Genomic DNA, 16,066 nt, shown 5'->3' with positions numbered 1-16,066 from the left:
CCGTATTTCCTTATCTACTTTGTTAGCATTAAACCAGTTTTTTTGTCTACCTGGAGGAAATTCTAGATTATCCCTAAGCGTGACCAGCGGTGAGGTGCCGGCTCTCCCCCTCCACCTTAACACAAAACCAAGTAATACTTTAAGTGAAGGCCTAATAAGGGGGTGTATAGCCTCACGACTAATGGCCCTAATGTTCTCTGGGATCCAAGTAAATACTAGATTGAGATCGATCTCTTTCTCTTCTGCCATAACCCAGAGCTTATCTTCTTGACCCGCTCTCCATTCTACCACTCTTGTTAGATGAATGCCCTTATAGTAAGTTTCAATATCTGGTGCTCCCACACCTCCCTGTTCTTTATCATTCATTAATTGCGAGTATTTAATCCTGTGTTTATTATTTGCCCATATGAATTTTTGGAAAATCTTATTCCATGCACTGAACCATTGACTGGGAAGGGCTATTGGGAGACACTGTAGTAGATATAATATTTTTGGTAGGATCAACATTTTAATGATCTCCAACCTTCCAAGCACGTTAAAGCAAGGACGATCAGCTCCCCTCAAAATATTTTTACATTCTTTAATTAAATTGGGGTAGTTGTTCAAGAAAAGGGACTTTATATTGCTACTCAGCATAATACCTAAGTATTTCACTGAGTTTTCACACCATATAAGCGAATTTGCTTTCTGGATCGCTATTCGAGTCTCCTTTAAACATCCAATATTTAAAATTTTAGTTTTATCTTTGTTAATCTTAAAGTTTGAATACTTACTAAATTCTTCCAAATTTTCTAATGCTTTCTGCAGAGAACTCCTTGGGTTTGTTAAAGTCAACAATAAGTCGTCCGCATATGCTAATATTTTTAATTCTCCCCCCTTCATCGGCAACCCTTCTATCTGAGGGTCCCTTTGAATCTGACTAATAACGGATTCGATACAGAGATTAAAAAGGAGCGGGGATAAGGGGCACCCCTGCCTCACCCCATTCTGCAGTCCAAAACTTTTAGCCACGCAGCCGTTCAGCCTCACATTCGATGTCTGATTGTTGTATAATTTTTTTATCCTATTGATGAATTTACCCGTTAGTCCATATTTTTCTAAAGTTCTAAACAAGAATTCTCTCGAGATTCTGTCAAAGGCTTTTTCCGCATCCACTGTAACTACTATCCCTTCTTTATTTTTCTTTTTACAGTCATGAATGAAGCTGACGGCTGCGTAGATGTTTTCCTGGATCAGTTTTTTTTTCCTGAATCCACTCTGTTGTTTACTTATAATATGATCTACTGCCTTCTCCAGTCTTGAGGCCAGGATGCTAGAATAAATTTTAACGTCAGTATTAATTAATGATATTGGCCTATATTGATTACAATGTTCCAAGTTTTTACCCTCTTTCGGTATAACCGAAATATAGGCGCTATTGGTTTCATTAGAAAAAGTTATAGGCTTTTCATCCTGGTTTATAAGACTGCAGAATAAGGGGGCCACCTCTTCTGCAACACATTGATAGAATTCCGCTGGGAATCCATCGGGGCCCGGGCTCTTATCTTTTTTTTGTTTTTGCACTATCTCCTTGAATTCCAGTTCAGATATTGGGGCATCCAGCATTGCCCGCTCCTCCTCCCCTATCCTTGGCATTTCCACTTTCTTCAAGTATTCCCCTGGGTCCTGTGCTAAGTTCTCATTTAGATTATACAAGTTTTTATAATAATTGGAAAATACTGTTCCTATTCCTTCCGTCTTAATTTTTATTTCTCCATTTACATCTCTAATTTTATTAATGTAACTATTCCCTTTAAATTCACCTTTAAGAAACTGTGCCAGATATCTACCAGATCTATTAATATTCTTTTTATATATTCTTTTTCTATTCTTTATTTCAGCTTCACATTTTTTATCCAAAAATAAATTTAAATCCGATTTGGTCTTACTTAGATTAATTATATTATTAGTCGAGGGGTTCTGTTTAGCTAAATTGTCTGCGTCTTCCAATTTATCAAGCAGATTGTTTAGTTTCTGCCCTCTTTCTTTATTTTTAATACTTTTCATTGCAATCAGCTCCCCCCTTATCACACATTTCATAGTATCCCATAATGTAATTGGCGAGATCTCGGGGGATTTGTTTGTTATAATAAATTCATTTATACTTGCGGCTAACTTTTTTTTATTATTTTCATCTTCTAAAAGACTAGAGTCTAATCTCCAAGTATTCTTCTCTTGCGAAGGTGCCCCTATTCTTAATGTTAGCCAGATTGGCGCGTGGTCTGAGTAAGTTATCTTCCCAATCTCGATATCTATTACCTCTGTTATTTTTTTTTGAGGGATAAAAAAGTAATCAATTCTTGAGGCTGTCTTATGTCTATTGGAGTAGAAGGTGTATTCTCTATCATTTATGTTATATATTCTCCATACGTCTGACAATTCTAATGTCTTCAATCTATCTTTCAATAGAGTTAGTTCGGTATCTGATATCTGACTAATACCCCTTGATGTGTCTTGGAGAGGGCTGATTGCAACGTTAAAATCTCCCCCAATTATGATAGTGCCGATTGCTACCTGTTTTACTCTATCTAAAAAGTTGGTGATATATTTAATTTGATGTCTGTTGGGTGCATATATATTTGCCATTGTAAGGTTTACACCATTAACCCTTCCCAGCACAATTAGTTCTCGTGCCTCTTTGTGAGTGTATGTGGAGGATGGGTGGAGGTAAGGGATGATAGGAGAATGAATGACTCTGTTGGAGGGGGGAGGGGAGGTAGTGGTCATAAGAATGGGTTTTTTTTTTCTTTTTTTTTGTTTGTTTGTTCGATATTATATTTTTGTTTGGTTTTCTGCTTATGGAATTATTAAATAAAGAAAAGAAAAGAAACCATAAGTGATGCGCGAACTATGATGCAAACCAAAGAGCTAGACACTGGGAGTGTCCTAATGAAGCTCGTGATTAGGCCGGGCAATGGTAAGGCCGAGCTGAGTTCGCAAAAAAAAATAAAAATAAAATAAAAATCCTGGAACAAGCATATGGCTAAACCTGAGTCAGAGTACCTGATCTGCTGCATGTTTGTTCCGTGTCTATGGCTAGTAGTATTAGACACACAGGATCAGGAGGACTGCCTGGCAAATGGTATAGTTTAATAACTAATATGACAGCCTCTATATCACTCTCACCTTGGGTTCCCTTTAAGGTTAGACGCTAGATTCTACTAGCCAAAACAGGGCGCCCACATTTCCTGGCAACCCTTTTTCATGCACGCATTACTTCAGTGAAAACTGCATGACCAAATAATTGTTGTTCCAAAATGACACCTTTTTCGAAATGCATTTAACTTGGTACAATTCCTTAGAGTGTCAAAAGGATCTTCTCCAATGTTGGGAGGAAGCACCTCCCCTTTGGCCTTTTAATTCAGCTGTTTGGTTATTTAATGTGATGTATGGTCTTACCGACAAATATAGGAGCTTAGCTTGTTTTGCTTTATTACATGTGCTGTAGTCTGTGAATTACTGCAAATGTGGTCATATTATACAGTTTATTGCCATATAATGAGTTAATATTACTCAGCATTAGTTCATGTCTACTTTAAAGTCTTAAATAAAGAGTGCACTTTAGTCACACACTACTGTGCATGCGCTTACCCAGCAGTGCATGTGCAGTTATGAGTCTTAACAAACTGTGCATGTTTAGAACGCTCTTGGCTATGGGAGTGCAATCAAGAACTTGTGCTGCCGGGTCAGCGCATGCACAGTATTATTATTATTGATTTATATAGTGCCAGCATCTTCTGTGGCGCTTAATCACGCAGTAGTGCATGACTTGGCTAAATTGCGGGCTTTACCGGGCCTAGGGACTGGAATGACAGCAAGGGACCTTTCTAGATTACTTGGCGGCCGGAAGACGCCCTGGGTAAATAAAAGCACACTTTATTTACAACTTGAGTATCCTTTAATGAATGATATTGCTGTAAATGTTAATTTCATGAATTTATATTTTGCAATGTTTTACTAAATATTTTAAACAGCCTGTTATTAAACCAAATGGCATATGAAAGTGCTTTCCTGTCACTCTTCCTTTCTTTCTTACGTTTCCTTCTTTTGTTTTCCGCTCCGTTCGTTATCAGGACAGAAATAATATGGTGAGTTGCTGTTTGTCACCTCTCTTGTTTGTATGCTTGCTCTGTATGGTTCAGATAACTGTCTTCTCTGAAATGCATGTAGAGGACATCAAATGACCGCATGAATTAGTTGCCTTTCTAGAGCACCCTTTCAATGCGTTGTACTTCTGGTTTTGGTTGTTGACTGCTTTAATAGTTCTAGTAATTGCACTCGGTGATGGGCTTGTGCTACTGCTAATGCTAAATGACCTGCCAGTGTTCAACTGATGAAATTTTGTTGCTACCGATTGTCGCATGCAAGTATTAATCTTGTGTATAAATGTTCTGCTGCGGTTTCTGCGATGCTGGCTCTGGTGATGTTCATCCCTCACACCGGCTCTCATAGATTAAGAAGTGTATGTATTCCTCAGACAGCCACTCTGGCTCAGAGCAGTCCTCGGGAGTTGGAGTTTCAGAAGAGCTGGTGTAGGTGGGTGGTTGTGTGACTTGTGGGGTCCGTTCTCACTAGGGCAATTAGCATGTAATTCCAGCTAATCGCCAAAGCACTAGCACTTTTATTATAACTGAATGGCAGTGATCTCACTGTCTTGATCACCGCTGATCGCGAGAATTCCAGTTTCTCAGTGTCAGGAGCAAGTCCCTCCCCTTTTCACCCTGCAAGCATCTATGTTGGTGCTTATACAAAAGTTTTGAGACTGTCAAAAAATATTGGTAATTAGAAAAGTTGGTGCTTAAGTTTTTATAATAGCAATTTGCATATACTCCAGAATGTTATGAAGAGTGTTCAGATGAATTGCATAGTCCTTCTTTGCCATGAAAATTAACTGAATCCCATAAAAAACCTTTCCACTGCATTTAATTGCTGTAATTAAAGTACCTGCTGAGATCATTTCAGTAATCGTCTTGTTAACTTAGGTGAGAATGTTGACGAGCACAAGGCTAGAGAGCATTATTATGTCAGGCTGATTGGGTTAGAATGGCAGACTTGACATGTTAAAAGGATGGTGATGCTTGAAATCATTGATCTTCCATTGTTAACCATGGTGGCCAGCAAAGAAACGCATGCAGCAATCATTGCGTTGCATAGAAATGGCTTCACAGGCAACGATATTGTGGCTACTAAGATTGCACCTAAATCAACAATCAAAGGATCATCAAGAACTTCAAGGAAAGAGGTTCAATTCTTGTTAAAGTGAATGTTTACCGTTTGAAAAAAGAAAAAGTCAGATACTCACCTAAGGAGAGGGAAGGCTCGGTCCTAATGAGCCTTCCCTCTCCTCTCCCGGTGCCCGGTCCCGCGCAGGATCCCCCGTGGCAGTATTCGACCAGTTCGGTCAAATACTGCCACTTCCGCATGCCGAAGGGAGCTTTCGGAAGCCTTCGGGAGCACTCGGGCTCCCGAGGACGCAGCCGCTCCATACTACGCATGCGCGAGCGCCCTCTATGACGCACTTGCGCGTACGTAGTATGGAGCGGCCCGTCTTCGGCAGGCCGAGTGCTCCCGAAGACCTCCGAAGTCCCTGCGGTGGCGGACGCGAACGGGGGAGCCAGCGCAGCACCGAGGGCACCGGGAGAGGAGAGGGAAGGCTCATTAGGACCGAGCCTTCCCTCTCCTTAGGTGAGTATCTGACTTTTTTTTTTTACAGCGGTACCCATTGGCTTTAAGAAGGCTTTAGGGTGTCCAAGAAAGTTCAGCAAGCGCCAGGGTCATCTTCTAAAGAGGATTCAGCTGAGGGATCGAAGTGCAACCAGTGCAGAGGTTGTTTAGGAATGGTAGCAGGCAGGTGTGAGCGCATCTGCACGCACAGTGAGGTGAAGACTTTTGGAAGATGGCCTGGTGTCAAGAAGGGCAGCAAAGATGCCACTTCTCTCCCAAAAAAACATCAGGGACAGATTGATCTTCTGCAGAAAGTATGGTGAATGGACTGCTGAGGACTGGGGCAAAGTCATATTCTCAGATTAAACCCCTTTCCGATTGTTTGGGGCATCTGGAAAAAGGCTTGTCAGGAGAAGAAAAGGTGAGTGCTACCATCAGTCCTGTGTCATGCCAACAGTAGAGCATCCTGAGACCATTCTTGTGTGGGGTTGCTTCTCATCCAAGAGAGTGGGCTACCTCACAATTTTGCCAAAAAACACAGCCATGAATAAAGAAGGGTACCAAAACACCCTCCAACAGCAACTTCTTACAACAATCTAACAACAGTTTGGTGAAGAACAATGCATTTTCCAGCATGATGGAGCACCATGTCATAAGACAAAAGAGATAACTAAGTGGCTCGGGGGCCAAAACGTTGAAATTTTGGGTCCATGGCCTGGAACTCCCCAGATCTTAATCCCATTGAGAACTTGTGGTCAATCCTCAAGAGGCGGGTGGACAAACAAAAACCAACTACCGTAATTTTGCGAAACTTCAAGACGTGATTATGAAAGGATGGTTTGCTATAAGTCAGGATTGGAAGTTGATTAAGAGCATGCACAATCGAATTGCAGAGGCCCTGAAAAAAAAGGGCCAACACTGTTACTGACTCTTTGCATAAATCTCATGTAGTTGTCAATAAAAGCTTTTGAAAGGTATGAAGTGTTTATAATTATATTTCAGTACATCACATAATCAACTGAAACAAAGATCTAAGAGCAGTTTAGCAGCAAACTTTGTGAAAACTCATATTTTTGACAGTCTCAAAACTTTTGCCCAGGACTGTATATGATGGATGGCTTTGCTGACCAATAAGAATACGAAGTAGCTCAACTGTCATTTGCACTTTTTTTTTTTTACACGTTTCAGTATCTGAAATTACTGGAAATTTAGACCTGTAGATTTCACTGTACGTATCCTATGATTATGCAGTTTATCATCACATGTATTTTCTGTTCACTGGGTTTACTTGAGAGTTAGCCAAGAATAGCCAAGATTCTTTTCTGTACTGGCCATGCTCTTGGACTAGCCACTTGTGTTAAGTGAATCCCCTTCCTCCTAAAACCCAAGAATGCCAGCAAAAGTCCACCAGTTACAGCACACAGAATCTTCTGGCCAGGTTCCAAGGGTTAGCTGTAGCTGGACCTTTATGTCATTGCAGCAGCTCTTTCTCCCCCACTCTGACCTATGAATTTGGTACCAGAACCATGGAAGGCGATGTTGAGAGTTAGAGGGGCAAGAACAAGTTTGCCAGTCCACTGCCCTCCTTTTTGTTCCCTATGGGCATGGCTCGGGTGATAGAGGTGGTATCCAGCACCAATATTTGATGCTTGGGAAAAGAAAAGGGGAGGTGATCTCGCTCTCAAATTTGAAGACACTTTTAGGTAAGTATGGTGTGGTTGGTTGCAGCAAGAGTGGCCCTGTCTGTTGTGTAGGTGGGCAGGAGGGAACAGTAAAGAAATAAATACATGTATTTTGGAAATTGACTAAAAGTGCAGCAGCCATGATACAAAACAGAATCTGTGATAGCTGACCTCTAACAAAGCAATGCCAGTATTGTCTATATCATAGTGATCCTCTGACTATAAACTCTTGCAAAGAACCTGCAGGGCAGATGTTCTGACACCTCCCTGACACTCCTAATTTGCACTTGTATTTTGGTTCAGTACCAAACCAAAAGTATTGTAGGCAGTGGATCAGCATTACTACTTTGTATTCGGGTCAGTATTGGCTGGGCCCAGAAATTTTTAAGGATTCCGTGTACACATTGACTGCTAGGCTTTTATTATTAAAGTGTTTCATGATCTGGATTGATAATGTTTATACACCTTACTGCGTTTCCCTTTCTTATTTGTCATTGCTCTGATGCATGTAGTGAGTGTATTAAAATAAAAGTGAAGTTTCGCTTGGAATGGGGATAATTAAATCCTTTATGACTAAGTATTTGTTTGAAACTGATAGTGCCAGCATGCAGGGTCTTGTCTCTGAGATTTGTCTACAGACCAGTATCGATATATTGAACAGTAAGCTATACCAAGAACATGTACAAATGACACTAATGTGCATTATTTTCAGAATGTAACCCAGAAGCCGGTCATCCTTCGAAAAAGAAGACAGAGGATAAAAATAGAATCCAACTGGGACCTTTTCTACTACAGGTGAGGTGTTCAAAAGCAGAGAAATCTAACAACATACTTGTGTGATGTTATGTGGCTTGTTCTCATACATAGTAAATAGGCTGGTAAACTGTGAAAGTCTCCTTTTTCTCAATGCATAAAGCTCTCCTCTAGACTAGAGTATAGAGGATCTCCAGTCCTTGAGGGCTGAGGTCCTCACATGTTTTTCTCAAACCTCACATTAAATGGTGGGATTGTATTAGGAAAGGTGTGGTTCAGGAAGTAGGAAACATTTACCATATCTCTGTCCATCCTTCTGGCATGGATATGTACAAGGATGTGTCTCCGCTAACCTGCTGCCATGCCTATTTCAAACCACACTAGGAACCTCTCATACCAGTCATACCCCCTAATCACATTATACCTTAGTCTATTTTCTAATGAAGAGGCAAGGCATTTGTCAGGTGGAAAGGGAGACTAGTTTAGCAGTGAAGTACATATTTTGAGTGTCATCTGACTCCTATCTTGCCTTTTTTGTGTTTTCCTCAGTGCAGTGGCACCGGATCCTCTGTGCACTAAAAAATGCATGCAGAAGACGTGAATTGTGCTTCAATGAATGTGTTGCCATTACATTGTAATGGTATCACACTTTCAAGGCATTTTTAAATGGAGGCCATTGTGGCAGTCTATAGCAGCCTTCTGTTTGTTAAATGAATGTGATAGTAAATTTGCTAATGCCCACATTTTTCATTGCAAATGTGGTCATTAATTAATTTTTCATTTTGTTGCTTCCCCAACACAGAGCCATCGTCTGGCCCTCCTGACGTCTCCCTGTGCTGATTACGCAGTTATAACCTGCTTAGTGTGTAATAAAGTTTTTAAACCTTCCTACCTCCACCACATTGTATTTATAAAAGCTATGATTACCTCTCAGTCCCCTGCCCGCAGTGGTAAACCATTTTAATGTAAACTTTGGGAATGGTCATTTTTAACTCTGTTATTTAAGTCTTAGACTGATAACCCTGTAAAGCTGTAGTATAGGCCACAAAGAAAAGCTGTAGTATAGGCCTCAGCAGAGAAAGTAGGTGGGTGGAGTCGAGCATATGATCTGTGCTCATTAGGAGACACTGCTGCCCCCGTCCAGCTCTTTCCTGACTACCTCATGTGGGTGATAGCAGGACAGTGGATATGTTTAGATGCCCAGCATGATATTTTGAGTAAAATGTTTGCACATTACTAGTAATGCAAATTCACTATCTTGTGCATTTAAAAATGGAAGTCTGGTGCTTTAGAGTAGATCGTTGCCTTTTTCAGTTCTCCACATAGAATTATGAGAAATCAGCCCTCTAAGTAAACTTGAATTATGTAACAGGCACCATAGAAATAGGGGACTCTGTATTTATTTTGGAAACTGGTTTTAACCATATACACCCTTTATTGTTCTACTTGTTTCACACAGAATGATGTAGTTTAACATTTATTAGAAATTGTCTAAAAAGCTTCTCCAGGTTTCTCTAACCTCTTTCAATTTATCAGGTCTTTCTAAACAGTTGTATCATTAAAACATCCTATTTGAAGGCTTTACTTTGTAAAAAGCATGAGAACAGAATTTTATGTGAACATATGTATATGCATAGAGGTACTGAATGAACTGTCTTGCTTTCCAGATTTCATCAGGATCACGCACGATCAGATCTGATCTGGAATTTTAAAACCAGGGAAGAGTTAAGAGACACACTTGAAGCTGAAATGCGAGCATTTAATGTGGACAGGGAACTAGGAAGCTCCACCGTGATCTCATGGAACTACAATGAATTTGAGGTACTAGTCTGATTTGCTTACAAAACCCTTCTGAAAATCATATTGTTTGGTGGTGATTAGTGATGATCTCACGAGTAGTGAGCTATTCGAATCCCTGATTAAAATGAGGCTTATTGCCTGAGGTGTGCGGCTGGGAGAGAGGGGGTTACTTACCCATAAGTCTGCGGTCCTCTATGCGTTCTAAACGTCTTGCACGCATGCTATTGGACACGTTGCAAGACTCACTACGTGCACTTCCTCCTTCAAGCTGGAAGGAGGAAGTGAGATTTGCAACGCGTCCAATGGGATGCGTGCAAGACGTTTGGAACTCATAGAAGACCGCAGACTTATGGTAAGTAACCCCCTCTCTCCCAGCCGCACACCTGAGGCAATTAAGCCTCATTTTAATCACGGATTCGAATAGCTCGCTACTCGTGAGCTCATCACTGGTGGTGATGGAAACCTTACATTGTTTTGCTGTGGGTAAACGGTGCTCTCTGTGACCTTGATGTGGCCGAGAGGGTTGGCTCAGATCTGTTGCATTATTGGGAGGGTGACAGACAGCTTCATCTGTTTAGCTGCCCGCATTATTTTCAGCACTACTGCGCAATTATGTGGCACTAATGCAGTTTCCACAGAATTTACACGGTATAGCTTTAAAGTAAGTATATTCACTGAGGGCCAATGTTCTACATGAATTTTGTTAATTTACCAGCATGTTTTGGGGTTTCTGGGAAAGGACCAAAGCACCTGAGGAAAATCCAAACAAACATTAGAACATACAAATTACATACACACAATGCCTTGGCTTGGATCTGAACCTGGGATTCCAGTGTTTGCAAGGCAAGAGTTCACTTGCTTGTCCACCATGCAGCTTGCTTCCACACGCCATTGCAAGAGAGAAGTACTTGTCAAAGGCTAACTTCCGCCAGGGTCATTTTTCGTTTTCCTAGATTTGACAGACCTCAGAATGGTTGAAACCTTTGCTAGATTTAATTGCAATTTGTATGTTCATAATAGAGATTCAGAAAGTAACAAAACAAAGGTTCAGCAAATAAACCATTCACAGACTCTAACTCAGAGGTGCCCTGACTTTTTCAGCTTGTGAGCTACTTTGAAAATGACGAACTAATAAGCTACTTGAAAGAATTTACCTACTACATAGTGTAGTTTAGTTATATAGAGGGTTAATATAACTCCCTATGTAAGGTAGATTTCTTTTTTCGGGGGGATAGGTCGTTAATGTAGAGCATATCCTAGTAAAGTTGTACTTGTAAGTTTAATCCTGACCATTTTGTTGTGTTCCAGAAGTGAGATGTAGGGTAGAGGGGGCCCAGTGACGGGGTCTCAACTTATTGAGCTGTGGTATAGGCAAGTGAATAGGTATGGGGGGATGGGTAGGATAAGGATTACTTGCCTAAATGTTGTCCTTGGTGTAAATAAATTAACCCTTTGCATCACCTGGTATCCTGGATGGAGGATTCGAGGATTTGTTGGTTATAGTGTTTTATTTCCCCTATTAATCTGCTAATGGGTTCGTTCTCAGGTAGGTGTGTGTGTTTGTGTTTTATGGTCAACATTATTACAGTTATGTGGGGGCCATGCTATGTAGCAGTTGGGCTGTGTGTTATTTGGTAAGGCCATCATAAGTTTCCGAGAGCAGGGGCTTATTAGGTCAAATCGCATTTGGGAAGAAATAAAGGGGCTTGTTAATAAATAAGCCTTGTGTATAACTAACTGATGGGATAGAGTGAGGAATCTCCTTTCAAGAGACCTAAAACAATCATACATTAACTATAAAGTGCAAAATCGTTACATGGATTTAATATTATTCATTGCTTATGTTGATTTTGAATACATTTTGTCCATTTTTTTTCTCCAGGTGAAATATGAGTGCCTCTCTGATGAGATTAAAATAGGAGACTATTACCTCCGGCTACTCCTAGAAGAAGATGAGAATGAAGAAAACAGTGTTATAAAGCAATCGTAAGCACCATTGTACTGAGCGCATTGAACATAATGTTCATTACAGTCTTCAGCTGTAACCTGTCTATATAAAGCTCTCCATTTTCTTTTGCAGGTATGAGTTTTTCAATGAGCTCTATCACCGCTTCCTCCTCACCCCCAAAGTGAACATGAAGTGTTTATGTTTACAAGCGCTGGCCATTGTGTATGGCAGGTGCCATGAAGAAATAGGGGCTTTTCCAGACACCAAGTACATTGTTGGGATGCTTGAGAGGGTAATGTAGTCATTATTGCATATCACAATGATGAGCTGAATTGGAAATAATCTGGAAATATAAATCCTAGTCTGTTTGCTGTCTCTGTGCTTCAGATTGACTAGATCAAAAAGGGAAAGATGATCCCACAAAACCGCACCACACAGGTATGCATAATCAAACAATGAACTTTATTAATACACCATATAACAAGGTACAATAAAATCAATTAAAAACACAATCTGAACAGGGTAGAAAATGCTTGTGAGCAGAAGCTGCTCTTTGCAGCGAATCGGGAGGGCTCTTTTCCAGGGTGCCGCTAGCTCTGTTCCCCACCGATCCTCTTGGGTAAGCTTCTCGCCTGCACTTCAGACCTTATATTTACAGTGGGGCTCCGCTGTCACTTGGTGCACTTTCTTTTCTTCATTTTATTTGCATGGTGTATGTTTTCCTGTCTTAAAGGGACCCTTACCTTTTTGCCTCATCACGTTTTCTTGGGGGTTCCGTGTGGTTCATCCCTCTTTTGCTTTTCCACTCTGCACTTCCCCAGTGTTATCTGGGATTACTGGGTGTTATGCACAAGATACTTAAATTTACTTACCCAATTGGGTTTGCTGCATTGCTGGGGGCTGGGGTTATTGAGCTGTGATATATATTTATTGTGCATTGTGTGATATTAGCATTTTCTACCCTGGTTCAGATTGGGGTTTTGATTTTATTATCCCTTGCCTGATGGTATATTAATAAAACCCATTGTTTGCTTATACATACCGGTGTGGTGCGGTTTTTCCTTTTTTAATCTAGTCACATTGTTGTCTGACCCCTTTTGCACACAAGCTTGACATTCATTCATTTGGATGCACTTATTTATTTATATCTGATGGTGCTTGCCCATTTTGTGTAGTATCACTCAGATTGGACACATTGTGTTATCAGTAAGCCGTTTGCATTACATTTGAGTGTTAAACCAGCTGTATTATCGGTTTTCTATAATTTACAAATAATTATGTAATTATATGAATACGTAATTATAGATTATTTTTTGTTCCCATATGAATATTATTTGAATATTGTTTACCATTTAAATATTTAGAGAACCATGATTACTATATGACCATAAACAAAATGCAGATAGATTGTTGTTGCCACTATGATGGCATAAAGCACTTTGCAGTTTTATGATTTTGCATGTATTTTACTTTTATTCATTAAAAACTGTGGTCATGCGACACCAACCCTGACTAGGGTGAGCAAACCTTGCACGGGTCAAAAAACAAGTGTGTTCGTCACTCTCTTCATACCCATAGCAAGTGTAGCTACAAAAACACTTGATCTGATGGATCCTCCTTTATCAGAGGTAGTGAAGTAGTAGTTGGGGCCCCCTCACATCTCTGGTCCCCCCTGCTGCTGCAGGGGCTGCTCCCCTGTAGTCACACCCCTGGCTTACTCCAAGCAGTCTCTAAAAACGCTAAGCTTGCTTTCCAACCCATCTTTCTTTTAAATAGCTAATACAGGGGGAGAGGGAGGGAGTATGATAGCCTATGTCACACCCTTCTGCATGGAGACAAGTTGAAGAGAGGGTGAACCGCAGCTGAAGCCATAGTCACTCCTAATAAGAAGCTGATGAAGCACAAAGGATGGTGGAAGAAAATTGCTCTGGGGTGGGTAAGTCAAATGATAGCAGTGATAAATGATTCAAAATAAGTAAACATTTTTCAGCAATCCTGCCTTTAGCTATCTAATTTACCGCATGGATGGAAGTAGGAGCCCATGATAACAAAATTATCAAAAACAGGCTAAATTGGAAGGTAAGTGTTGGCTTAAGGCCCATACACACGACTGAGTTTTCCGAACGACGGGTCGTTTGAACGTCCCGTCGTTCAGTCGTCCGCACGCCAAATCGGGCGTGTGTACAGACTGGCGTTCGGGTGTTAAGGTGGATCGCTCAAACCTAACGACAGTCTGTACACACGCCCGATTTGGCGTGCGGACGACTGAACGACGGGACGTTCAAATGACCCGTCGTTCGGAAAAATCCGACGTGTGTATGGGCCTTTAACCTTCAAGAAATTACCAACCAATGAAATGTTAAGGTAGTTTAACACTTAAAAAGCGACTACATATTTTGTCAGTGACACCCATGCTTTCTCAGGACAATGTACTCCCTTAATTGGCTGTATATAAGCCAATTAAGGGGATGGGGACATCCAGTGAGCAGTTTCACTTAAAGCGGATCCGAGATGAAAAACTAACTATAACAAGTAACGTGTCTATATATCTTATCTAAAGTTTAGATAGTTTACACAGCAAATATAGCTGCAAACAGCTTTAATAGAAAATGATTATTTCTTCCTGTGATAGAATGACAGCAGCCATGTAGTTTGTAAACATTACACAGAGGCAGGCTTATCTGTATCTTGATCACTAAGCCTGTGAAAAAAAACCTAATCCCCCTCCTCCCTTCTCCCCTCTGCCTCTGAAATCAATGGCTCGTAACACCTCCTCCTCCTCCTCTTGCCCAGTCTGAGCTCCCATGAGCCCTTGCTACTGCCAAGGCTCTCTGAAAACCTGTGGGCGTGGTTTATTTAGTTTATAGGGAATTAGAGTATTAAAACAAAAACAAAAAAGTATTTGGCTTGAGGAATGCCCTATAAACAATAGGAAAGGAACACAATTATGCAATGAGTAAAAGTGCACCTCGGATCCACTTTAACCCCTACTGTGTGATTTTAAAAACAATAAACAACCTTCATTCATTCCCTTTTCTGACTTGCCTTTAAATTAAACAATAGACATTGTGTAGTGCCTGGTGAATTTTCCTGTATGGTTGCAACATTATTGTTTCTTTGGCTGATGTCTCCCAAATCTGTGACTGCTCAGTTCCTCACATAGCTTTGGCCAGACTCGAATAAAGCAGACATTTACTGCCCTCTCTTGATGAAGGAGAGATGAGAGTTGGGTGTGATCACATGACCACAGCTCCTATAGAAAAATATACATATTCTCCTCAGCTTTTTTTTTAATCAAAATAAACGTGTACAGTAAGTAATCCAGAGGCCACTATTGCTGTTTAAAAAGAAATCCTACCTCATTTGCCTGTCCTGCTGATCTTTTAGCTTCAGTACTCTAAGCCAGTGACGCAAAGCCTGCATGCTGCCAAGGAAATCTGAGAGAAGACACAGAAACTCATGTGTTGTAAATAGTTATAAAGTCTTGCTTCAGGCACTGTTCTAAATATATAATCAACAGCTTAGTAAGCAGAGTGCCAAAGAGTTCTCTTTTTGTGTCAGCTGAAAAGTTTTTTTTTTTTTTTTTACAAATGGTTTAATGTTACCCGAAGCTTGGAGTCTATTGAAGGTAGGCTTAGGAGGTGGTCCTCTTTGCCTCTAAATGTGTGCAGGTATAGTGTGTGTAATTAAAATGGTTGTAGCTCTAAAGCTCTTATATATTTTGCAGATGGCTTCAACATGGATTTCCCATTCCCGTTCTGAGTTTAAATGCATAGATTGTCTTATTACGTTGTTTATTTGGTCAAATGCAGTACCTAGGATTGCACTATCTACACTGCAATTACTCACATCCCAAGGAGGACTTGCAGTTCCCAATTTTTCTTATATTTCTTAGCGGCGCAGCTTGTCCTTGTCCATTACTGGTTGAGTGATCATAGGCGAGATGCTACGCTGGCATTAGAATCTGATATTGCTAGTACTTAAGAATCCCTATGTGGAGCCATCTACAGATATGTACAGAGCTCCAGGAGAGGGTAGAGGAACAACCATTATACAAAATACGATCAAAGTTTACAAAGGTACCCGCAAAGTTTTGGGAGAATCCACAATCCCGGTGTCACTTAGGTCACTTTGCATTTAACCTTCTGCCAGCCCTTCGGGTTCTCCCCGCTGCTGACAC

General features: G+C 40.6%; 1 protein-coding gene across 3 annotated transcripts in view; it reads left to right on the top strand.

The window, feature by feature from the left end:
- The window catches only part of DNAJC13 (DnaJ heat shock protein family (Hsp40) member C13), a 295,032-nt gene that overhangs the window by 181,582 nt on the left and 97,384 nt on the right, over positions 1-16,066 (top strand). For 2 of the 3 annotated variants that reach the window (XM_068236262.1, XM_068236263.1), the window contains 5 exons: positions 4,113-4,127; positions 8,098-8,180; positions 9,806-9,959; positions 11,821-11,924; positions 12,019-12,178. In XM_068236262.1, coding sequence (XP_068092363.1) covers positions 4,113-4,127; positions 8,098-8,180; positions 9,806-9,959; positions 11,821-11,924; positions 12,019-12,178 — 516 coding nt within the window. The remainder of the gene's footprint in view (positions 1-4,112; positions 4,128-8,097; positions 8,181-9,805; positions 9,960-11,820; positions 11,925-12,018; positions 12,179-16,066) is intronic. The other variant, XM_068236264.1, reaches the window with a different exon arrangement.

Source organism: Hyperolius riggenbachi, chromosome 5 (assembly GCF_040937935.1).
Source record: "Hyperolius riggenbachi isolate aHypRig1 chromosome 5, aHypRig1.pri, whole genome shotgun sequence".
NCBI classification, from domain to species: domain Eukaryota; kingdom Metazoa; phylum Chordata; class Amphibia; order Anura; family Hyperoliidae; genus Hyperolius; species Hyperolius riggenbachi.
Note: the sequence above shows the minus strand (reverse complement) of the source record. Positions and strands in the feature narration are given on the sequence as shown.